A 25992-nucleotide genomic window follows, 5' to 3' on the forward strand; every position below is an offset into this window, starting at 1 on the left:
AAACCCACAAATAAAAATATAGTCTTAAAGTTTATCGCTTTTGTCATCTCTTCTCCAGCCACAAAACAGCAGAAACACATGTCTAGGGTTGTGCAAGCACATGTCAACAATTTCGAGCAAAGATTTCGACAACACAGTACAAAAATCTTTTATTTTTATGGGTCTTCTTTACAAAAGAGCCATACCCCACAAAAATTTCAATCAAGAGTTGACTACCCAACTGAAAAAGTATAAGATTGTGGGGGAGTTCGGAAACTACCGTCATCAATCCCATTTTATTTTGCTTGATAATATGCAAACTAGTGTTTGCCCATCCTGATATTGACATCAGATTACGGTATCGGGACTGATGCTGAATCATACAACGATGTCAGATAACAGTTGCTACAGTACCGATATCTGATATAGTTATCCGTCTCGATGTCTTCATCCGCCTCCCCACATTTCTGATATCTGTTTCATATCCGGATATCGTACAACGATGTCGGATAACGGTTGCTACTGTACCGATATCTAATATCGTTAACCGTCTTGATGTCGTCATCCGCCCATAGTTTTGGATTGTCCCGGACGTGGACGATGGACAGGACAGGACGGGACAGTTTTGTTCCCATCCGACGTCCCGCGTAACTTCAGGGACGAAGGATGGGACGGTTTTTCATTCAATGATAAAAAAACCGTCCCGTCCAATCATACAGGGATGGTTTTTTGTCCCGTCTAGTCCTTGTGATATAAATTTTTGTCCCAAACTTCATCTCGGATGAAAAAAACCCATTTTATATTTTTTAATATATTAATATAGATTTTTCTAAGTTTTTTAAGGGAAATATGAAGGAAAGAGAGTGCAAATAGACATATGTACAATTCATTCTAAGCGGCGTCAGTTTGCACACGCCAAAAGATACAGGGACCTTGATACAAATTGTCATAGTGAAGCCACGTGGCGAGATCTCAACCGTCGGATGTGAATCCGGTGGTTTTTCACCCACATCCGTCTGTCCATTGTCTGAAATCTCCGGACGGACGGTTTTTTCATCCCACGGGACGAATTTCGTCCTGTCCGGTGGTCCTCGGGACAAAGTTTTGTCCTGAAATTCATTCGTATCGCCAGACGGAACGATTCTTTCATCCCGGGGCGAAAAAGAAGTCCTGTCCGCGTTCCTCAACTATTAATGATCCGCCTCCCCTTTCTGTCCCCTATTCATATCTATGTATCTCTCTCAAGACTAGACATGATCGTTCTGTTCTTTTGGCGCAAATTTGTGCGAATTGTTCATTCTGTTCGGTTTTCTGAACAGAACAAAAACGAATTCGAACTGAACATCGCACATACCCCTGTGCGGTTCTTTTGTTTGATTTGTGCGAATTTTAGTCTAATTTTGTGCGAATGTGCGAATTTGTGCCATGTCTACTCAAGGCCAACGCCAAACTATCAGAACAAAACTACCATGTCTACTCAAGAGTCCCACTTTCCTAGTCGCCTTCACCAGAACTTCCACGTAGAAAACGCAAAGCGCAGATTTGGTGAAGAGTCTGCGTCGGAACTCCCCATCGATGACTTCCTTCCTCTACCGCGTCCTCGACGGCGACGGCCATGGAAATGTTAAGCGTTCATGGCCATGGAGATGGGAAGAAAGCGAGCCAACCCACGCGGTTATCTCTCCTCAGCAAATCTCCCTGCCCCTTTGACTTTGCTTCGACCCATCGCTGTCGTCGCCAATCCTCTCACGCTAACTCCTTCAAAGAGTCGTTCGATGTCGGTCTTCGTCATCGACTTCGCCCCTTTTGGCGATGGCCGCTTCCGCGTTCATCCGCTTCCTCCTCGCCGTCGGAGCGTTGATTCAGAAGAGCAGCTCTGCGGCGACCTTCGGCTTCGAATTTCATCATCGGTTCTCGGATCGAGTCAGGCAGTGGGCTGAATCGGAGAATTGGGTCGATCGGCATGGAAATCCTTGGCACTGGCCCGAGAAGGGTAGCGTTGATTACTACGCGGCGCTTTTGGATCATGATCGCGTCTTCCGTGGGCGGATGCTCGCCGGCTCCGAGCCGCCGGTCACGTTCTTGAGTGGAAACGATACTGTTCGGGTGCCTGGGCTTGGATAGTAAGTTTTCTTTGTCACAAGATAGGAGAATTCTCCGATTCGAGCTCATATTTTTCTGTGCGGCAGTTTGCATTACGCAGAGGTGTCTGTTGGAACTCCCGGGAAGAAATTCTTCGTCGCCCTTGATACTGGAAGCGATCTCTTCTGGCTGCCCTGCGACTGCACCAGTTGTGCTCCGATTTCTTCCCCCAAGTACGGGCTGGTATTATTTCTTTCCTACTAGATTCATTGATGAAGAATTTCTCCCAAATTATGCGGTTACATGTTGAGTTTGAATTTCCCGATGGACAATATTTGTGCTATGTTAGATTGTTAACTATCAATAAATTTGAGATTTCCCCAAGGATATTCCATAGCGAGTGAGGTTTAATTTAAATGATTCACAGCTTAAGTCTATCCAATTAAAAGGGTGGGAAAACTTAGGATAGCGCAAACATGATTTAGTTTCTCATGTTGCTTATAAAAAGGGGCCAGTCCTTGGGTGATATGTAAAGTTAAACCCCCTTATTACTGTTAAGAGAGAGAGCAAGTTCCTGCATGTTGAGTCAAAAGACTACCCCTCAAGATCAATCAATCATCAATGTACTGAAGCATTTCCCCATCTTCTCTCAATCAATTGATTTCATCCTTAAGCTTGAACTCAACGCAAAATGGGAGGATCCTGCCGGCCTTGGAGCTTGAAATTAATCCTAGAATTCAGAACACCTTACTGAAGCAGGGAATCATAAAAATACCATACTTTTTTAAAAAAATATATTTATACCGTACTGAATTATCCTCCAAGTTCTCTTCAAAATATTTGTCTCAAATCGTCTTTCCACCACTATCTCTAACATGCTTAATTTTATGTACTGTGGCAGAGTCCAAATGTAACGTTCAACATCTATGATCCCAAGTTGTCGTTGACCAGCAAGAGCGTCCCCTGCGGCAGTTCATACTGCGAGTTGTCAAGTCAATGCTCGAGCATAGAGAGTCAATGTCCATACAATGTCAAATATGTGTCTGAGAACACATCAACGACTGGGGTCTTAGTTCAGGACATCTTACGCCTGAGAACAGATGACTCTGGATGCAGTACAGTGGATGCTAAGATCATAGTGGGGTATTAAATTATGAGAAAACTTTGAACTTTAAACACATCTTTACAAACTTTTTAACCTTTTGGTCTAATTTATGTAAATTTTGGAGGTGCGGGCGGACTCAGACGGGCCATTTTCTGGATAGGGCGGCCCCGAACGGTCTCTTTGGTCTTGGGCTGAATCCTGTCTCGGTGCCCAGCATTTTGTCAAAGTCGGGAATCACAGCAAAGTCGTTTTCGATGTGCTTCAGCCCAGATGGCGTCGGACGGATAAGATTTGGTGATCAGGGGAGCTCTGATCAGGCTGAAACCCCTTTGGTTATTGATCCAAGGCAGTGAGTCTTCTTCTTATATTGTTATACTTTTTCACTTTTCTTTCTTTTCACCATTAGTTGGTTTATATTTCAGATGGGGTATCCAAAGAGCCTTATCTGATGCCCATCAGAATATTAATTCAAAAAAATTACCAAAGAATCAATGTCTTTTTTCTGACTCTGTTGAATGCTTTTGTCAGCCCCACTTACCAAGTCAAGATCACTGGGTTAAGGGTCGGCGGAAATGTCTTTACTGGGATAGCAGGTGCCATTATGGATTCTGGGACTTCATTCACATACTTGGCTGATCCCCTGTACTCGGTCATAGCCAATACAGTAAGCAGTTCAAAAAAATAAGCAGTATATTTATTCACCTCATTCAACCAACCGTCGCTCCTCATCTTCTCCACAGTTTGACTCATCCGTTCAAGATCAGAGGATTTCTGCCGATTCACGTATTCCTTTCGAATATTGCTACGTTCTAAGGTTAAATTAATTAATGAATTATGTTTTCCGTACCTTCCCTTCCTCTTTTTTGTTGAACATTTACTCCCAAATTACTGCTGACACGGCCTCGAATGCAGAGGGAATCAGTCAACGGTGCCCACTCTTGGACTTACTTTGGAGGGGGGCCAAGAATTCCCAATATTCCACCCTATTCTCTTAGTTCATCTCGAGGTGGGATAGATATTAACTCCATGAAGTTTCTCCTCGGCTTAAGTCATAATTTTCTCACTTTATCCTTTGTTATGATGCAGCCTGGAGGAGACCTGATATACTGCTTAGCGATTATGAAAAGCGATAATATCAACATCATTGGACGTAATTCTTGAGTGCTTACTCCCCCGATTAATGTCGTAAAAAAAAAGCTGCCCTCCGGACAGGGAACTCATATATCTTTTTGATTTGCTCAGAGAACTTCATGACTGGGCTCAGGATCGTCTTCAACGGGGAGAAACTTGTGCTGGGCTGGAAGGAAGCCAACTGTAAGCAAAGCAGTTGGAATTTGTACTGTTTCTTGCTTGTTATAGCCTTTGATTGGAGTATTGGTTTGGCCCAGGTTATAGAGAGAATGGTAACAGTTCTTGCGAGGCGGCGCCGCCGGCTTCTCCGACCGTCGGTGTGGGCCCCAGCAGCTTTGACTTTGACCGGCCAGTGAGAGAGGGGCCCACTTCCTCTCCCAGTAATGGCAACAAGGCTCGGGCGCCGACTTCGATTGGCCACTCTCTCTCTCTCTCCTTCTTGCAGGGTGTTCTACCACTTCTGCTCTCTCTCCTGTTCTTTGTCTCCATTCATTGATCTTATTCTGTACTGGGTCCTCCACTTTCTTGGTAGAATCAATTGGGACTTGTCATAAATGAATTCTGAAATAAATTAACTATACAATACATAATATTTGTTCCTGTGCAGCTTCTATTGGGCTCTTGACAGCCCTCTCTCACTTTTCCTATGGCTTCATATGGGTCATGGGCAAAAGTTGGTTCTTCTCTTCTTTCTTAATAGAACCAATCTGGTTTTCTTTGTAAATTAATTCTGATATCAATCATTCTAAAAATTCCAACATATTTCGTCCCCTGTAGTTTGTATCAGGGTCGAACCAAAGTTATTTCTTCTTTGCTTTTTTCATAGAATCAATTGGGGACGGCTGTCAATGAATTCTGAAATCAATCATTCTATAAAATCCATTATATTGGAACACCAGTAACTTGTATTTGGGTCAAGCTAAAGTTGCTTCTCTCTCTCTCTCTCTCTCTCTCTCTCTCTCTCTCTCTCTCTCTCTCTCTCTCTCTCTCTCTCTCTCTCCCTCTCTCTCTCTCTATGATTTCATATGGGTCGGGGGACCAAAGTAGTTTCTTCTCTAATTAATTCATAGAATCAATCGGGTTTTTTTTGTAAATGAATTCGGAAATCGATCATTCTATAAAATCCATAATATTGTGCGTGTCCTAATAGCCTCTATTGGTATCGAGCCAAAGTTGTTTCTTCTCTCTATCTTTATGATTTTGTATGGGTCACGAGCGAAAGTTCTTTTTTTTTTTGTCAAGGAAATCTGAAATAAATATTCTGTTAAATCCTTTTTGTGTGCCGGGCAGCTTCAAATCTTTCTTCTTTTTTCATGGGTCAAGTCTTTTTTCCCATGCCAGGGGAAGGGGGAGAGAAGGGAAGAAGAGATTCGATGCATCTTCGCCATTGATAGTTTCTCCGCGAGAAAGGCGTCAACTTTGACAGGGCTCGGAAGAATCGAAGCTAACAGGCGATGGCGTTCTTGCGGAGGATCGCGGGAAATCAATCGGGTCGACTCGCGCTTCCTTGTCGAATAACTTCTCTCTCTGAGCTGCAATCAGCGAGGCCGAATTCGCCTGTTCTTATCGTGCCAGAGGACGAATTTGCCTGCACGAGCCGCTTTAGAAGCGGTGTACAGTATTTTGGTGCCAGGTTCTTCGCGATTCCTGCTCAGGTGAAGTCTAATGCACGAGGCTGATTGTTAGACTGTAGATTTTCATGGTTTTCTGCTGTGCAGGGAAAACCTAAAGAGGACCTGAAATCCGCTCAAGGACCCAGGCTGAACGAGGCGATCACCGCGAAGTTTGTTCGTCTGGTTACAGACGAAGGGCATGAAATTGTGTCAAGGGATGAGGCGCTTGATCGAGCGAGAAAGCTCGATGTTGATCTCGTCGAGGTAAACGCTATTTTCTTCTTTTACAGAAATAAATGAGGTGATCGCTTGAATTTTGCTTTGTGGACGGAGAAGATTATAGGCGCTGTATTCTGATTATTTATAAGGAAATTTGATTCTTTGCTGTGTTCTTGATGTGTTCATTGTAGCCCTCTTAAAATTCGATTTTTTCTCTTTGGGTTTATGCTGTTATCAAGATCTTCATTTGCTTCATCTGTTATAATCTCATGCGTCGCCCTTTTCTCTGATTTCTGAGTTCAATGCCATCGGTAAACACCTACTCGTTAGCATGACTCAGATAACCCTTGAAATTTTAGTGTGCTTGGTTTTTAATGCGGATTAAAATGAATCAACTTTCTGATGCGATGAACAATAATCCATGATTCCTCAACATGTTTTCTTCTTGTCAGTCGTTTTATTTTTGTTACTTGCTCCCTGGGTTTTGAAGGTCCAAAGAACATCAACGCCACCTGTCTGCAAAATCATGGATTATCATAAAGAGAGATTTAAGAAGGAAACCGTGGAGAAGGAGCGTGCCAAAACCAAGGTAAAAGTTCTTTAAACCGTTTCTCGTTTGTTTCCCCCTCCTGATGCAAGTATTCTTTATATTTATGGAGTCTCTTTAATGTTTTTTTGGTAATCTAACTGAAGAAATTTTCTTCGAAGAGATCATGGTAGTTTTCTGCTTCAAAGAGCCTATTAATCGAGCTATGGTGTTTTATTCTCCCTTTTTTTCTTCATTTATCTTGAAATCTTTCTGTTCTAATACTCTATCCGAGAGTTATCAGTATTTATCACAGCTTTTGTGGGGGCGTTAAGACCGGAGCTTTTGTAGTGCTAGCAATACAAGGATAAGTATCTGTATCTATGAAAGAGTTGTAATTCCCCCCCGAGGGGGATTGAGGGGGGTCGCGTTCCTTCCATTAAAACCCTCTTATCTTTTCAAATCAAAATAGAGTCAACTTCGACTTCAAACACTGGGGGGCCCCTTCTTACTTGCCTTAAAACCTTGGGGGGCCCCATCCTTACATTCCAGTCAAAACGAAGAGGTATTATAAAGAAAAGATTTTCGGGGGCTAGCTATGAAGCTTCCAATCAATGGAATACTAAATATCTCAAATAGTTTGCCGGAAGGCAGGAAACTTATCCCCTATATTTGACTTCTAATAAGTGTTTCTTCCATCATTAACTTTCACTTGTGTGCACTTAAAAAGAAAAAAAATCGACGGTCATGGAACAAAAAATACATAAATTAGCTCTCATATTTTTTCCATTTTTCTAGTTACAAATATCTTCTTGTTACATCCGCGAGGTAGAATTTTCCCCCATATGAATCCTCATTTTTCTCACTCATTAACGTCAGAATATTACCCTGCAGTCATGATCCAATAATCATGTAATTATTTAATCTGTCTGCAAGATCATGTAATTATATATTTTTCTAATTACAAATATTTTCTTTTATTTTTCTTTGTTTACCCTGCAGTCAGAATCCAAGATACGGAAAGGTGATTTCAAGGAAGTCCGCTTGAAGGGGAAAATAGTGAGCTTTCGCTCCCATCCTGGTGTTTCATTCTATAATTTTAGTTAATGCGTAGAGCCAAGCCATATTAGTGCTATAATTAAAAACACAAATTTCTACATTATCATCATTGATGTTCAGTTGATTTATTCCTTTTTCTATCCCAATATTTTATATGTACCTCAATTCTGATGATTACTGGTCAATGATCAGCCAAAACTGAACCTGTATCTTTATCTAAATTCGTCTTAGCTTCTTATTGATCCATATCTTCATGAGATCTATACCCTAAGACTCCTGTATCTATTAAAATGCAAGGCGTTTTCGCTTAATTTAGACGTTTTCGTTTTAAATATTAAATCTTATGTAAATTGTGGCGAGACATACAGAAGCATTATTTGATTACTGCTCAATGGTCAGCCAAAACTGACCATGTATCTTTCTCGAAAGTCGTCCAACCTTTTTCTTGATCCATTTCTATTAAAATGCAGGACGATGTTCACTTGATTGAGACGTTTTCTGTTTTTATATCTAATTTTATCTAAATTGTGGTGTGATACACAAGCATTATCTAGTGTGTGCGATTGCATGGGATCAGATTGAAAGATTTGATAAAATGCTGAAATTGACACTGTTTCTTGATCGACATGAGATGTAAACTCTATGATTCTTGAATCTATTAAAATGTTGACATCTATCAACACAACATACTCCACAATCAGATGACATTAATTTTCGAGAATTGGGCAGGCACAAAATGATATCGAAGTGAAGGCGGAGGCGGTCAAAGGGCTTGTGGAACGAGGTTACAGGGTCAAGGTAGAAGAGATCGAATGTAATTCAACCGAGTTCATGGCGTAGATTCAACCAAGCTTTTCTCGCAGATCATGGCGCTTCCCTCCAAGCAGAGAGGCTCAGAAGAGTGCGATCTCGAAGGCCTGCTCAATCGTCTCGTCGATTTGGTAATCTTCATCTCCCTGTTCATCGTCTTGTTCATCGGAACAGCTTTTCACTCGATCTCTGCAGATCGAAGATGTGATCAGCGTGGAGAGCGGCCCGTTCTTGGAGAAGCAGCAGGCCTACGTCGTCGTCCGGCATGTCAAATTCGCCTCGAAGAAAGGAACAAGGAAGAAGCCAATCGCCGTCGCGTCAGCTCCGGCGGCCGCGGAGTCGGACAGCGACTCCACTTCTGAAGACGACGTCTTTCCTGAAGAACAAGCTTCAATCCCGATCGCGGCGGACAAAAAACTAACTCCTCCGATCGAGAAACCAGGCGAGGCGTTCGTCGTGGAACGGGATCAGAGATATGGCCGACGGGTTGAAGCAAACCCTAGATTCGAACAGACGAGGCCATCTGGAAGAAATTCTGAGCGGCCGGTCGGATCAAATCCGTCAAACAATCCGCGGCGGCAGGAAAATTTTAATCGGCAGGCGATGGATACGAAGGAGAGCTCGGTTTCCGGCGGCAATGGCGGTTCTTCTTCCCCGAGCTATGGAATTTTCAGCGCTCCCACGCGCCCCGCTTCTAGCAACGATCGAAGAAGATGAAGCAATGGCGATTGCCGGGAATCGGGCGCGTCTTTCTGATCGAATATGATGAATATCTGCCGGGAAACGTTCGATTCGGGGAAATCGAAACCGCGATTTTTGCCCCTGATTCTTCCTGCAATTTTTTCCGGGACATCGAGAGCGAAGATTTTCTTGCCTTCTCGCCTTCGCCTGAAACGGATTCATGAGTGTTTTTGTCGACTGTGGCATCCCTGCAGTTGCCTTAAATGAAAATTTACATGACACTTGAAGCCATGTAGGTCTTTTCCTCTTAGCTAGACTTTCATTTAGAACGTCGTTGTTCTGTTCTGTTCGTTGTTGTGTTTTTTTTTTGTGAGAGAAATTCGCACAGTTCATTGAATTGGCACAAATTTGCACAATTAGAACAATTCACAGAATTTGAACAATTTGCAGAATTAGAATAATTCGCACAATCCTAATAAAATTCACAAAAAGAGAACAAAATTTGCGCATGGAGTAAAAAATCGCACAAAATTCTCAAAATTAGTAAAATCCGTACAGGCTGCCACAGAATTGCACTGAATTTGTGTAATTAATATTAATTATCTGGAAAAAAATGTTTATAGTATTTTTTTTGTTAGTAAGAGTGGATGTTGAATAACATTGACATTGAATAAATAATATTGGTACTCCAAATGATCCTAAAAACAAGTTTTTAATGGGCATGTATCGTCTATGTGATAATGTTATTGTTCGCATATGTTAATGACTTCATGTTTATGAATCCCTGCAATCAAGTATCAACTGTTGGGTATCCTGATGAAATTGACGTAAAATTTAAAATTGACTTGTTGCGGAAGCATAGTATCGGAGCCTTGATCGGTGCACTTTGGTTAAAGGCCAATAGAATAAAAATGAAAATATTTCATAAATCCTCTTCCAATTATTTAGTGATGTCTATTCTCAAGGACCTCCACGAAAAGAAATACTATTTGAATAATTTTAATTTATGTGTTATTTAGGCATACTGTAATTTAACATAAAGAAATACATGTAGTCACATGTGAGGCAGCATTACAGAACCACCTGTAATGCATAGACATATTTTAAATAATCACCATTATACATCATACACTCACGCGTGCACGCACGTGTGATATAGTTCGCATGCCCACGCGCCCTCAGTCGATATGGTTCGCGCACATACGTGCGCTCGTGTGATGCGCGTGCGAGCACGTTTGTGGGTACGGGCAGCTCCTCGTCCCGAAATCCGGGTCTCCTCCCAGCTCTAACATTCAAAACTGTTTAGATAAGGTGGGCCCAAAATGAGAGTTTTGGCTTCGATGATACAAACTACATTTCGGGGCTCAAACGCCGGTTTTAGGGTGGGTTTTGCTATTGCACGTCGTGCGCGCGCGCGTGAGTAAATGCCTAGCCTCCCTTAACTCGATGTTTTCTTGCAGTACTTGGAACAGGGCTCGCTTTCCCTTAGATGGCGTAGTAACTTCGACTTGAGCTCAAGTTGCCAAATTATCCACAAGAGAGCTAAAATAAAGTTCCTGTATTAGGAAACATAATAATCTAATACATAGTAAAATTCCTGGAATGTGAGGTCTTATAAAAGATAGCATAATCAATTCTTTATTAAGGTAAGTGAGGTCATCCCAAGAGGGCTAAAGAATCTAATCCAGATGTCCCACCGCTGGCTGTAACCCAGAGTAATCTGGATGCTGAAAGCGACAATCATCGTTCCTTGAATCGCCCGCATTGAAATTTCATATTGCCCATCTTGTATTTTCTGTGACAACAAAACTATGTTATTGCTTTCTTGAGTGAAACATTGAACAGTCAATTCCAATCATGAACTCAGGATTGAGGAAGGAGTGGAAGCTGATAATATGTTAGTTTATAAAAAGATTAATGGGTAAATTTAGGTCTTTTGCTCGTACTACAACACATATAGCCTATGCTGCCAATGCACAAAGTCATACTATGCATTCCACAAGAGTCATGCATCTTAAAGCTGCCCACTGTGCCTTCATGTATTTGAACGGGCAGCGGGAAGTGAAATTTAAATTTCAAAATTAAACGTGTTGGAAATAGTTGGATTTTATGATGATGATTTTTCTAGTTCTTCAATATATTGCAAGTCAATTACAGACATTTATTGATTCTTGGGTGGGAAGCTAGTCGCATGGAAAGCAAGAAACAGAAATATGTCTCAAAGTCAAGTGATGAAGCATAGTTAACATCAATCTCAAATGGGGTAAGTGAGTTCTCCTGCATAAAAAATATGTTCGAAGTATTAAAGCTTTATTTGCAAGTAGCAGTTAAAATGTTTATTGAAAAAAAACTGGCAATCAGTACCATATTTCCAGTGAATCATGAAAGGGAAAATTAAGCGCACGTTAATCAGAATTTCACCGAAGTGTAAATTAATGGGGTTACCCTTTGTACCCAAAAACATAAATCATCAAAAAATGAGCAGGTTTGGTTGATAAAGGACTGCAAAATGTTCACTTCTTAAACTCCTCCAAGTTTCTGGATTAGCTTACATATGTTATTGGTAAAGTTAGACGATTTTTAAAATTTTTCTGTTCTATTTTTTTCTCACAATTCTTTCCCATCGAATCGTGTCGTGGAACGATCCGAGAACTCCAAGGAAGAATTCGCTTCAAGATATCAGGTAACTTGTCCAATAATGCATAATTGCCTTTTATCTTACATTACATCACATAAAATTCTTTGATTCTCCGTCCTATTTCTTCACGTATTGTGTGGCGAAGCAAGAAAGGATCGAAGGATCCAGAGCTGTGACAAAGAAAGAATATCAAGAATACCTATCTCAGTTACCCAATTAGACTACACATCGACACAACATTTTCAAACAACTCTATCCATCGAACTCAAGAAACAAGTGATCAGAGCCAAAAAATTCATCACCAAACCCAACATCATCCCTACATTTCATCATCGTTGTCCATGGATGATGAGTGGTTGGTTTTGATGTCAAATTCGATACAGGAGGTTGGATGATGACAATGACAAATTCGTCCTTGATTCGCTTAATATTGATGCACAGACTCTACGCTGAGAAATTTTCCCTCCTCTGCGGATGGATGGTGAATTCACTATTCTCTAATATGAGTTTCGGTATCCATTCTTGTCTTGGAGGAATGGCTATGATGTTGACGAATAGGTCATGGATAGATGGACGATGATAATGATGAAGAGATATCATGTTCATTGTAATCGCTGCCCTGTATCCATACTTAACAGGTGACCATCGGCAGTATCCCTGTATCCCAAGCTTGATTACCTTTTGGACACACAAGACAAACCCAATAAGGACAAGGGTGAATTAATCCCACAAACAGAAGAGCAACCGAGACATGTACATACATCTTCAGCGAGATAGGGGTGGATCAAAAGATGCCCAAAAAAGGCCTCGGATTGAGAAAAACATGAGATACATATATAGAGAGAGAGTGGGTACTTCAAAATTAAAAAACACGTACTGAATTCAAAAAATAAAAACATCTCACAACAACCAATATTCTAACACGAACTGAAATCAAAAATAAAAAAAACGTACCAAAACCTTACAAATCCGAAAAAATTCCACCTATTTTTGCCTCCACTATGCTCCTCATCCGAATCTGGCGCCAGAGCAGCGAGTCAGGGGACAGACGTTGTAGAGACTCTAGGCTCAGAGTAGAGACTAGAGAGTAGAGAGACAGAGAGAGACAGGAATAGGGTAGCGACGACCGACGAGAGACTGAGAGAGAGGGAAGAATCCAGTATGGTTTTTTAAAAACTTTTTTAAAAAATTCGCACAATTCGCACACTTCGCACAATCCGAACCCACACGGGTTTGTGCGAAGTTCTGTGCGAATTCAATTTTGTTCTGTTCGGATAACCGAACAGAACGCACAATTTGCACACATTCGCACAGAACGAACAGAACGACCATGTCTACTCTTAGCATATAGCTCATTTGATATCATCTTGAAATCATAAGCAATTTTTATGTGCTTTTGAACAAAGTTATTTATTCTTTTTAGCATTAGGGATGCAGGGGATAAAGCTGCTGATGGGTCTCATTAAAGAGTGAGTGGAGTAGTGTTCACCCGTCTAATATCTGATATCGGAGAACCAATATCTGAACGAAATCGAGACAATTTCAGGTACTGGAAGATGGTTTTCTAATATATATCATAGGGAGTCAAGACGTGGTCCATACCGACATCGATATCCGGAAACCAATTTTCTGTACATATTTTGATATTAGAGATCTGGATATCGGATTTCAATATCGGATGTCAAAATCTATACTGAAAATTGGTACCCAGTTATCGATATCTGATATCCGGATATCAGTTGAAAAAATAAGCACCCGTAGTCATATTCCGAAAAAAGGAAGGATAAAAGGAAATATAAACTGTTTCAAAAAAAAAGGTAATGAGAAAAGCATTGTGATCCACCCGTTGAGCAATAAACATGGAAGACCAGATCTGACATGGTTTTGTTGTCCTGGTATCGAACCAATTTGGGCTGGGTTGACTAACTGTTTTGTCTTATAATTTCAACCAGTCATATGTAATGAAATATTGATATATATTATAAAGTATTAACTCTACTCTCACAGAGTATATATACAACTCAAATCACTTAAGTATGCATGTCATCGAATACAATAATAAATTAGTTGAATTATATTTCTATTGATATGTTGGATATCAAATAGACCCTAGCATTAATGCAACTCAAATCATCAAGAAAAATGGACGGATCACAAGCCTACTTTTTTCAATTGATCTTGGGAGTAATTTCAACATACGAGTACATATATTCGAGGTTGTGTTTATAAATAGGATGGGCAAATGAGAAAGTTAAAAAAAAACCTGTAACTTTCAGCCATAAACTTATTCTGGATCACCAGGTATCATGTTTGGAAGTTGAAGAAAACTGGTTCTTTTAACACTTCCCCATCCTCTTTAGAGCCAACAAACCAGATTGAATAACTGGATTCTCACAGTTTCCTTAATAGTCATGTTCGTTTTAAGATGGATCTCCATGCCTCACTAATCACTTATTGGCATGTTTCCATGCACACACATTAAAAATGAACATTTAGTGTAAGAGTGCCAACTCACTTAATGGGAATGTAAACTGTGGTGCCATAATGCTGCATTTTTTGATTTTGATCAATCCTGTCTCTCCCAATTTCCGTCACCTTGAGAAAAAATTTAAGTCGACATCATAGTATTTTAAGTGAAACTGTGTGTGTCATTCTTATAATTCCCCATCTCATTCGATCTTCATAATAAAAGTGTTTTAAATCAGAGTTATCGCATTAAATTTGAATACAAAGTTCATTTTTAATGGTACATCTGCATCAAATTATAGATCATAATTTTCACATCAACTTCCTTAAACTAGGAGACAAGTTTTTTATATTAAATTTTTAAATATTTTGAGAAAAATAAAAAATTAAATGTGTTAATCCTACAATAATCTAAATAGATGATTTGAAACGTTCCTTAATTAAATTTTACTGCCATATAGTGATATGAAAGTCCAAAATCCCTCGCAAATATATACTATAACTTAAAATTTAAGTTATAATTGAAATAGGAGTAATGAAAATCTACAAAAAGATAGAAAATATAAAACAAAAGAGCAGGATTTTAATTATAACTGTACATGACAGCACAAAAATTTTAATACCTTTAAATATTTCAATTTTATTATTCTAATGCTATTATCAGCATGTTATCAGTCATATGCTGTGTAAATATGCACCTTTAACTTTTTCAATTATTCTCAACCAATTTGTATGCTCTTGTTTTAAAAGAATATTTAGTTATAATCTGTAAATTAAAAAAACTACGACTTAGCATAGTTTATTATAAGGTTAATTGTTTTATATTTTATCACCAAGTGAAATTTAAGCATAAAAATTTAATTTTTTTATAAGAAGTGGAGCAGCTGTATAATTAAGTTCATATGGTAACAAAAGGGATTCAAAAAACAACATCATTGAGAGATGCTATATGTGTGTGCCACGTACCCAAGTTTCATCAAGACCAGGTTAAAACCAATTTTCTCTGTTTGTGTGCTCTGTTTTTGCGAGTTTGATTTGCCCAGACCTGTGTTGGTTACCCTGATTCGACCAATTAACCAAATTTGATTGCACCCTTAACCACTGCCTGCTTTAACCATTGCCCTCATCAGATATCCCAGTATTTCAAAGATCTCATAAAAACCCTTTCAACAATATATGATATAAAAAGTAATAATTAAAATGGTTATGAAAATTGAGAAATTATGAAAAGCCCTACAATCCAAAAATTCATAATGAGCCCTTGGAAAAAAACAGCAAAAACAACAGCAGCAAGATCAACCTCATTCTCTCACTACAGGTAATAATGTTGATAATGACGACGCAGACGGATACTTAGTCTGGATGACGGCCTTAATGTGGACCGTCATCGTGATGAACGATTATCATCATTCATTAATGAAGTTTTTTGTTGCAAATATGAGGAAAAAACAGATAATTTGAGAGGTATTATTCAAGCTGGTCAAATAGTTGTACTAATAAAAGTAATTGAAAGGCCTGGAATTTTTAAGCAATCCACAGAGTCTATAAATTCCCTTTATACTTCCATCCTAGAAGATGCGAGTATAGATACAATTTCTTTTTCAGTGTGGGGAAAACTAAAGAAGCAGTTTATTTTTTTCGTTTTAATTTTCTTCTTTGAGTGGGGAAGAAGAAAGAGGGAGCGCTCGAGGGATTTCAGTTCTTCGGGAGTGCGAGTGCGCAAGCGTTCTTAGGGAGAAATCTGAACCCTAGAGCAAGATCCGTCCGGCCTACAGTTTCTGCTCTTCGCTCCACTTCAATCGCATCCATTTGAGAAGATGTCGGCCGAACTTCGCGTCTCGGAAGATGTCGATATGAAAGATCCCCAGGCCCCAGCTTCCAATTCTGCCCAAGCAGCTGTTCCTTCGGTTCTCCATCGTAAGTTGATGAATTTTTTCTCAAAAATTTATTGTCCTCTTTTGACCTTTGTAATTTCTCAGATTTGAAGGAAATCGTATCGTTGATCGAGACCGGGGCTTACACCAAGGAGATTCGACGTATTGTTCGGGCTGTGCGCTTGACGATCGTGCTTCGACGGAAGCTGACGTCGCGGGTTGTGGCGGCACTCCTCAACCATGCTTTGGTGCCAGGCTCGGAGGTCCTCTCTCGCTTGACGTCCTATCTTCCGAAGGTAATTGTTTTTTAGCGGAGCTTTTTTATTTTGCCGTTTCATGTCTTTGAACATTGAGTGGGGTCCTGTTTAATGAAGGAGGCAATGCCCGTGGTTGGGGGATTTTTACGGGTTGTGTTTATTTGTTCCAATTCCGTTTTTTTCCTCCGCAAGCATTCTTTTTTCTGTAGAATATTCCGAAGTGATCGGACTATTGCATCGGGAGAGACAATGGTTTCATGTAGAATGCGTGGTTCCCTCATATTTTTGTCGATTTTCGACGAAATCCGTGCTAAATAGCCACTGTGACCTCTTCACTTTGGCAGATGTGACGATGTTTTTATGGATTTCCAGCTCGTGATTGCTTGTAGCATAAATTTTCCACCCATCGTTTAGCCATTTTCTGTGGAGCGAGCACCTTATTTTTGGCTGAAGGCTTATGCATTAGTGAAATCCATTAGCTAAGAGAGCACCCATCGTTTGCCTTCCCCATTTTAGAAAAACCCATTCGACGCTCGTGATAACGTCTACCAATTCCTTAAGCTTACCATCCAGAACTGCACGCTTAACTTCCTTCTTAATTTTATGCTTATAGCAAGAATTGCTGGCAGCTTACGATAACTTATGGATTATCATAAATAATTTCTCAATTTACTTTTAGACTTGCTTATTTTGTTTTTGTAAAACATTCACTCGCAGATAAGGAAGTTCATCTGTGGTTTATATTTTATCTGATGTGGTTACTCGCACTTTTCTGATTTTTTAGTTATTTTCCAAGCAGGTTTGTATGTCGATACATGAAATGTACTGCAATTTATAAGCGGAGGAGTTTTCTTATTTTGAATTCTAATACTTTGGCGTCTGTGTTATCTTTCTTAAATGTACATTAAAAATATGATGTGCGTATGCTAGTATTTCAAATGATAAGCTTTTGTTTTGAATGAATTTCGAAGTGACTTTCATTCAACCGATCGAATCCGAATTTCTTCGAGTTACTGATGATTTTGAACGCTCTGTGCGATGATTTACTTTGGTATGGTAATGTATTAATTTTTGAGTAATGGCTGTTGGTTTTCTTGGATAAAGAATAGTTTTCCTTCGACAGAAAGAGTATTATATGTTCTTCAAAAAAAGAAAGAGTATTGTATGATCAAGTAATGGAATATATTGGCAACGACTTCCACTTCACATTAATGCCGTCAGAATATTCATGTTTCCTTAAAAACTGTAAGGCACATACTGCTCTCGTCCCAGTCATAATATTCTCATTTTGAGGACGCATATTCTTGTTTTTAAGCAGACATTTAAGTTATTCACTGTAGCGTTCTCTTTTTTTGGTAGACCTTTGGATAAGGAGGTGTTTTTGCCCTATAGTCGTAGTCCTCAATTTGATTTTTACTCATGCTTGTTTCTTCTCTGTTAGATCACCAATTGTCTCCAAATTATGGGTTAATCCATAATTCTTTATGATAGTTTCTCATCAGAGACAGATTCATTTTCGTGTGCTTCTGTCTGTGCACATTTACATACACTTTATGGTGTTTTTCCGTGCCGAGATTCTATCTGATGGATCCTTCCTTTTTGGTGCATGGAGACTTATTTCTGATTATCATGTTACTGTATTCTCTGGAAGGCTCCGTTGCGACTATTCATCTTCCTTAATTATTTTACACTCTATTTTTATCTCGTATCTATTCTCGTATCATGTTTGCTTTTTTGGGTGATCCAAGTGGAAACAGTTGGATAGAACCTTTGGTCCATTTGTTAAATTGTCAGATCAGGTCAAACCAGCCCTCTTGATTTCATCATCGATAACCCTAAATGATTGATCAAATCTCTTTGATCGTACCTGATCATATTAGATCCAATCCAAATTCTGAACCGTTGTCCTGTAGCTTCAAATAATTGACACGGAGAATGTGTTAGCACTCGAATTCTGGGTTGGGGTTGCGCTGTGTTCCTTGTAACATAAACAGTTCTCTTTAGAGAGAACTGGTGAATGCTCGTTTTGAGACAATTGATTTTGTTAACCAATGTATTTTCAGTATCCTTCGTGAATACCAGACCATGCCCTTGGCCGAGAAGGGATCTCTCAGAGGAATGAAACGAGCATACTTAGGCCATTAATCATCAACTATATTAATATTTGGGAACTTGATTGGTTTTCTTGAAAGGGGTGGGGACTTCCATGGTATCTGACCCAGCGCTTCCTAACTTTGCACTTGGAGAGACTTTTATTTTTCTTTTATTGCGAAAAAAAGTCCATCGATGATAGGGAACGTGATACGGTGCCAGCATTAACCAATGTTATCGACACTCACCCAGATTTGCCACTGATTTCAGGAAGATGATACAGAAATGGACGTAGACACTGCAACGACAACAGTGCAAACCCCTGTCAGACAGGGCTTGCCCGAGCTGGAAATCTACTGCTATTTACTTGTGCTCATTTTCCTCATAGACAAGAAGAAATATGAGGAGGTACATTGGACGGTTTCATTAATACTTTCTACCTCACATTTTTAAAATTCATCTGCTTCCTTTCTTCTCTGCAGGCCAAGGCCTGTTCCTCTGCGAGCATCACACGGCTTAAAGCACTTAACCGGAGGACAGTAGATGTCCTGGCTGCACGACTCTACTTCTACTACTCCTTCAGCTACGAGCTCACCAACAGTCTTGCCGAAATCCGAGGGTGAGGGAGCCATTACAATCTACATCCCGTAGCATTTCGTTTTTTATATAATTCACCGCAATCAATTCAGGAATCTGCTTGCTCTGCACCGCCTGGCAACTCTGCGCCGCGACGAGCTGGGACAGGTTGACTGACTGACTCTCTTCACCAGAATTTTAAACACCCGAATCTACTCTGTCGTCATCTATATTCATGTATGTTTCATGGCGCAGGAAACTCTCCTGAATCTACTGCTGCGCAACTACCTGCACTACAATCTGTACGACCAAGCTGAGAAGCTGCGGTCGAAAGCGCCACGGTTTGAGGCGCACTCGAACCAGCAGCTGTGCCGGTACCTGTTCTACCATGGGAAGATGATGACCATCCAACTCGAGTACACTGACGCGAAGGAGAGCCTCCTACAGGCGGCCCGAAAGGCGCCCTCGCGGGCCCGTGGGTTTCGGATCCAGTGCAACAAGTGGGCGATCCTGGTCCGTCTCCTTCTGGGCGAGATCCCGGAGCGCACCGTCTTCATGCAGAAGGGGATGAAGGCGGCGCTGACCCCCTACTTCGAGCTGACCAACGCGGTCCGGGTGGGAGACCTGGCCCTGTTCCGGCAGGTCGCCGACCAGCATGCCGGCGCCTTCGGCATCGACCGGACTCACAACCTGATTGTGCGGCTGCGGCACAACGTCATCCGCACCGGGCTGCGCAACGTGAGCATCGCCTACTCACGGATATCTCTGGCAGATGTGGCACGCAAGCTGCGGCTGGAGTCGGTGGCAGACGCCGAGAGCATTGTGGCAAAGGCGGTCCGAGACGGTGCGATTGATGCCAGTCTTGACCATGGCAATGGCTGGGTGCTGTCCAAGGAGACAGGCGACGTGTACTCGTCCAACGAGCCGCAGTCGGCGTTCAATTCCCGTATCGCCTTCTGCCTTAACATGCACAACGAGGCGGTCCGGGCTCTGCGATTCCCTCCCAATTCCCACAAGGAGAAGGAGAGCGCCGAGAAGCGCCGGGAGCGCCAGCAGCAGGTCGAGGAGCTCGCCAAGCACATCGCCGAGGAGGACGACGACGACTTCTGATCCTCCCCTCTTTTTTCTTATTTGTTTTCCATAATTTTACTCCCTTGTTCTTCCTCATAGACCGGCTCTTCCTCATCTTTTCCTCGTGTTTGCTCGGATTTATGGTGCGTGGTGGCATTTAAAAGCACCTCTCTTTCACTCTCCATCTGTGATGCATTTAGTGACTCCATTGAATTGGGTCAGGTGGGAGACGGGCGGGGCACTATTGTTAAGATCCTGACGATGATCAAGGATAAGAAAACTTGTATAAATTGCTGTTTATGTAATGTCTCCGAGAGCTCGATCGTTGTAATGGCTTCTCATCTTGTTAGGATTATTGGTTCTTAGGAGAAAAATAATTTCGAATTGTCCACGTCGGTGTGCTTACTGGCTCTCTATTAAACTGCCGACTTGAGGGAGTTTTCTCCCGGGTCCAATTGACGTAGAAGAGAAGCTGCGAGGAAGACAGATCCATGGCGAGGGAGACGGCTAAGCACACGCAGAAGGTGGAGGGGTGGGCTGCCCACGACGAGACGGGGAGGATAAGCCCGTTCACTTTCAAGCGCAGGTAAGTGCAGTTCCTTCTTCCCCAGCCAAAAAAAGACGCTGCTTCTGCTCAATGCTTTGTCTTTGGTCCGTCTTGCTTTGCCAGAGAAAACGGTGAAGACGATGTCACTATCAGGATTCATTACTGCGGAATGTGCCACACCGATCTACACCATGCCCGCAATGACTGGGGCATTACCATGTACCCCGTCGTCCCCGGGTTCGTCCGATCTCTTCTCTCTTTCTCTCTCGGTTCGTTTGATCTCTTCTCTCTCTCCGTATATATCCGGGTTCGTCCGATCTCATCTTTCTCCCCCCTCTCTGGGTTCGTCTAATCTCTACCCTCTCTCTATCTTTGTTCGTTCCATCTCTTTTCTCTCCATCAATCTATGTATTTTTTTTAATGAATGGGGTATTACCATCCACCCCGTCGTCCCCGGGTTCGTCCGATCTCTTCTCTCTTTCTCCTTCGGTTCGCTTGATCTCTTCTCTCACGCGATATATATCCGGGTTCGTCCGATCGCATCTTTCTCCCCCTCTCTGGGTTCGTCTAATCTCTACCCTCTCTCTATCTTTGTTCGTTCCATCTCTTTTCTCTCCATCTGTCTTGTTTTTTTAATGACTGGGGCATCACCATGCACCCCGTCGTCCCCGGGCTCGTCAGATCTCTTCTCTTTTTCTATGTGGGCGCTCTGTTCTCTGCTCTCTCACTCTACCTGGGTTCTTTCGATCTCTTTTCTGTTTTCTATCTGGGTTCGTCTGATCTCTTTTCTCTCTCTCTCTCTCCATTCGAGTTCGTCCAATCTCCTCTCTCTCCCTATCTGGGTTCGTCCCATCTCTTCTCTTTCTATCTATTTTTTTAAGTTTGTCGAAGATAGTCATTCTACATGAAGAAGACATTCGTCGTCACCCATCCTGAATTTCTCCCATCACCGCACGCTTAACTATGGATTTCCCTCCTTGCCGTATCCACTTAGGCAAGCAATGCGGATCTATCCATATATACGCTGCATAATCTATCTGTCTCTTACCGCTTTCAAACGTCTGATGAATAAATCTCATCATGGTATATTCATTTCTTCTCTAGGCACGAGATCACGGGGCTGATCACGAAGATCGGTAAAAATGTGAGCGGGTTCAAGATTGGAGACCGCGTCGGCGTCGGCTGCCTCGCCGCCACGTGCCTGGAGTGCGAGTTCTGCAAAAACTCGGAGGAGAATTACTGCGACAAGGTGCAGTTCACCTACAATGGCATTTTCTGGGACGGCAGCATCACCTACGGCGGCTACTCCTCCTTTCTCGTCGCCGACAAGAGGTTTTTATCTCCTCTTCCAAACATCTCTCTACCATGGGACATCATCGTCAAATACTTTCGACTATTGCAAATACTTCCGATAATCTTCACTCTTCTTACGATTATTGCAACGACGACGGGTCTTGGATGACATCAATCTATCTAATCTTCTTGGGTCTTTGCAGATACGTTGTGCACATCCCGGATACTCTGCCAATGGACGCGGCAGCGCCGCTTCTCTGCGCCGGGATAACAGTTTACAGTCCGATGAAGCGCCACAACATGCTTCAACCGGGGAAGAAGCTCGGCGTCGTCGGCCTGGGCGGGCTCGGCCACGTCGCCGTTAAGTTCGGCAAGGCCTTTGGGCTCGAAGTCACCGTTATCAGCACCTCGCCGGAGAAGAGAGAAGAGTCCATCTGCCGGCTCGGCGCTGACCAATTCCTGCTCAGCTCCGACGCCGAGCAGATGCGAGCTTCCGCGAGGACGCTGGACTTCGTCCTCGACACGGTCTCCGCCAAGCACTCTCTCGGTTGTTCTTCTGCACACTCCTGCTATTTTTCTATTCCATTCTTTCTCTCTTTACGATGGCCAATTGGCCATTAAGTATTGCAATGGGTTTTCAAGGATGAATCAATTGACTGAGAGAAGGTATAGAACATTGAGGTAGATCGATCTTGAATCATATGAAAGAAGATTAATCTTAACCTCTTTAGTTCATCCTTGGTTATTCCTTCATTATCCTTCGGTCAGACAGCCTCTGCAGAATTTATCTAAAATGTCCAAATTTGAAAATTAAATGATTGAATCATTTACTTATTTTACTTATTGAATTATACGTAGAATTTCATCATTCTATTATCTTTTCCTGTAATTTTTCTACTACTTTCTCTAAGATGGCCGTTAAATATTCCATGATGAATACTTTAAAGGATCATCCTGCATTAAATTCTCAAGGATGCGTCTATTGATTGAGAGAGGATAGAGAAGACTGAAGTAGGTCGATCTTGAATCATGACTTCCATTATTTTAAAGGCAAGATGAGAAATCTGACCACTCCTTAGTCCATCCTGAATTGTTTCTTCGTGGCTTTAAGGACAGACATAGCCTCTGCAGCCTGCGCATTTAATCAAACCCCGCACTCATTCGAAATGTCTAGATTTTCATAATTTTCTTATTAAATCATATAAAAGCTTATAATCAAGAATCATAAATCTTACTGTCCTTTAGAAATTGAAAGCTCAATAATTTTTGTCGCAGGTCCTGTGCTCGACCTGCTCAAGGTGAACGGCACGCTCGTCTTCGTGGGCGCGCCTGATGCCCCCGTGGAGCTACCATCGTTTCCTCTCATCTTCGGTGAGTTCTTTATCTTGTTCTTCTTCCCGTCAAATGCTTACAAAACGCCGTAAATGAGAAGTAGCGTGCTTGCTATAAGCTTTTAAGAATGCTGATTCTTAAAAAATGGGAGCCGTGGTCTGGTTTATTGGTGGCAGGGAAGAGGATAGTGGCGGGGAGCTTGATCGGAGGGATCGAAGAGACGCAGGAGATGTTGAACGTGTGCGGAGAGCGCAACATCGTCTGCGATATCGAGCGCGTGGGGACGAGCCAAATCAACGAGGCCATGAATCGACTCGCCAGGAACGACGTTCGATATCGGTTCGTCATCGACATCACTGGGGAATCGAATCTCTGAGAAGCCTTCTGCAATGTTCTTGATTTTCTTCACGCGTTTCTTTCCGTAATCACATTGGACAACCGTAGAAGTCTTCGTTTTGGAGTTTGTGATTTACTTGTCGACGTTTATTTCAGAATAACTACGCCGTAAGATGCATTCAATAACCGGATCTTTTGTCTTTGATCTGACTTCCTCTCAAATCGATATAAATGGGTGGATATGTCGGTGGATGGAAAGGCTAACAGAGAGAATGTGATTTATATACGGATAGTCCCCAGGGAGTTGTGGGTAGACCCGAGAGATAGCGATAGGTGGGCAGACGGACCAGAGAGATAATTATATACAAAAGAGACAGTTAGGAAGATAGACATAAATTTATAGATATAGAAGTCGTAAGAGATAGAGAATTATATTGGTATATATAGGGAGGTAAATATTGTAATACATAGAGAGGTAAATGGGTATATACATATGTGTTGTAAGAGATAAAGTGTTTGATAGGTATATACATAGAAATGTCCGAAGAGATAGAGAGGTATATGTGTCTATACATAAGAGATAGGGAGGTAGATAGGTATATACATAGAAATGCTGTAAGAGGCAGTGGTATATACGTAGATAGATGTATACATAGATATGCTGTAAGAGACAGAGTGGTATATACGTAGATAGGTGTATAAGAGACAGAGTGTTATATACGTAGAGATATTATACTAGCTATAATGTAGATATGTCTATAAATATATGAGTCCTAAGAGATAGAAAGGAAGATAGATATATTGATATGAAAGGTGAAAGAGATAGAGAGATAGATCTGTAGATATGGAAGTTGTAAGGGATACGAAGCTAGACATATTTGCACACACACAAACACACACACACACACACACACACACACACACACATATATATGCAAATATAAGGGTTTTGCTTAACCACGAGTAAACAAGCTTGAGGTCTTTTCAGTTGATGAAGCCTCTAAAGCCTGAGGTGATCTCAATTGGCGATGCCTCAAGGTGTTCTCAATCAGCGAAGTCTCTAAGGTGTTCTCAATCGGCGAAGCCTCCATTGCCTTTGCTGAGGTGTTCTCAATCAGCGAAGCCTCCTTCGACTGAGCTGAGGAGTTCTCAATTGGCGAAGCCTCACAGCCAATCCTTGCTATCTCATTTATAATTTAATCAATTTAAACTTATTACTTGTTACTCTAACTCCTATACACCATTTTACAAAAATGGCTAATTTCTTACTAAAATAGCTGATTTTAGACCCTCGTTAAAACTATGTCTAAAATCCTAGTTCTAAGGGATGTTTTGTTCTTATAGAACTGTTCTTGCCTTCCTATGATACGAGGGGGTACACGGGCTGATCACACACTTAATTTCTGTTCTCATAAATTTTAATAAGTGTATTCCCCCTCCCAACATATATATATATATATATATATATATATATATATATATATATATATATATATATATATGGATAGATAGCTTGATATAGAGATGGATAAAGTATAGATGAAAGATAAATTTATAGAATGAAAGATGGTTAGGAGGAAAGAAAGGTAGTATAAGAAGAAAAAAGAGATGTATACCCAGATAGGCAGATTTCTAAATAGATGGAGAGGATAGATAAACATAGAGTGAGAGATCATAGGTGAACCATGGATCTATTCTGATTTTAAAACTCATATATCTATTACTCCATAAATTGCTTCATGGTATGAATTAATATCATAAAGCCCGTTTTAATTTTGCAAAATGACTTGTGAAGATTTTATCCACATTTGCTTAAGATCATCCCTCTATTTCACAATTTGGTAATTTTGATGCAGATAACTGAATATATTGGAATACGACATAAAGAATGCGAAAGAGACATCCGTGCTATCTTGAAATTGTAATGTGATGACAAAGAGATGGAGCAAATATTAAAGCTAAATGAAGAGATGACCAAGAAGAAGAGATGGGGACAGAAGCAACGTCAACATAAGAGAAATACAGCCAGTGCAGGAAAGGAACATGACATGACAAATTTGGAATTAAGGAGAAAGGCAGTACCATTGAACTCCTGAACTGGTAACCAAAAAATCTGAAAATATTTAAAATAGCAGGGGAAAAGAGTGCAGAATACTCAAATCAAAGCACATCGACACAAGAAATCTTATATCTATGGTGTTTTCTGCCCAAAGGACACACAAAAACAATATACCTTCACGTTTATATCAATGAAAATATTGGCAAAAAAAACATAGAGTGAGAGAGATCGATAGCTAGGTAGAGAA

At 41.1% G+C, this 25992-nt stretch overlaps 4 protein-coding genes across 4 annotated transcripts; all 4 read left to right on the forward strand.

The window, feature by feature from the left end:
* Positions 1 to 1755: 1755 nt before the first annotated feature.
* On the forward strand, positions 1756 to 4897 carry LOC144716865 (aspartyl protease family protein 1-like). Its single transcript, XM_078592122.1, has 10 exons — positions 1756 to 2102; positions 2169 to 2304; positions 2963 to 3204; positions 3291 to 3515; positions 3695 to 3830; positions 3907 to 3980; positions 4079 to 4172; positions 4253 to 4316; positions 4409 to 4480; positions 4555 to 4897. Exons 1-10 carry the CDS (start codon positions 1792 to 1794, stop codon positions 4791 to 4793), a joined length of 1593 nt encoding a protein of 530 aa, XP_078448248.1. The 5' UTR covers positions 1756 to 1791; the 3' UTR covers positions 4794 to 4897.
* A 505-nt stretch (positions 4898 to 5402) lies between these two features.
* On the forward strand, positions 5403 to 9554 carry LOC144716866 (translation initiation factor 3 (IF-3) family protein). The gene is made up of 7 exons (XM_078592123.1): positions 5403 to 5952; positions 6016 to 6174; positions 6620 to 6718; positions 7658 to 7714; positions 8444 to 8512; positions 8578 to 8655; positions 8720 to 9554. Exons 1-7 carry the CDS (start codon positions 5752 to 5754, stop codon positions 9239 to 9241), a joined length of 1185 nt encoding a protein of 394 aa, XP_078448249.1. The 5' UTR covers positions 5403 to 5751; the 3' UTR covers positions 9242 to 9554.
* Positions 9555 to 15964: 6410 nt separating this feature from the next.
* LOC144716867 (putative 26S proteasome non-ATPase regulatory subunit 3) lies at positions 15965 to 20360 on the forward strand. The gene is made up of 6 exons (XM_078592124.1): positions 15965 to 16226; positions 16289 to 16479; positions 18802 to 18939; positions 19014 to 19150; positions 19221 to 19275; positions 19363 to 20360. Exons 1-6 carry the CDS (start codon positions 16127 to 16129, stop codon positions 20215 to 20217), a joined length of 1476 nt encoding a protein of 491 aa, XP_078448250.1. The 5' UTR covers positions 15965 to 16126; the 3' UTR covers positions 20218 to 20360.
* Positions 20361 to 20506: 146 nt separating this feature from the next.
* LOC144716868 (putative cinnamyl alcohol dehydrogenase 6) lies at positions 20507 to 23892 on the forward strand. Its single transcript, XM_078592125.1, has 6 exons — positions 20507 to 20764; positions 20849 to 20962; positions 21830 to 22057; positions 22222 to 22565; positions 23294 to 23389; positions 23527 to 23892. Exons 1-6 carry the CDS (start codon positions 20670 to 20672, stop codon positions 23724 to 23726), a joined length of 1077 nt encoding a protein of 358 aa, XP_078448251.1. The 5' UTR covers positions 20507 to 20669; the 3' UTR covers positions 23727 to 23892.
* The last annotated feature ends 2100 nt before the right edge of the window (positions 23893 to 25992 follow it).

This window comes from Wolffia australiana, chromosome 2, assembly GCF_029677425.1.
Source record: "Wolffia australiana isolate 7733 chromosome 2, ASM2967742v1".
In the NCBI taxonomy this organism is placed as follows: Eukaryota; Viridiplantae; Streptophyta; class Magnoliopsida; order Alismatales; family Araceae; genus Wolffia; species Wolffia australiana.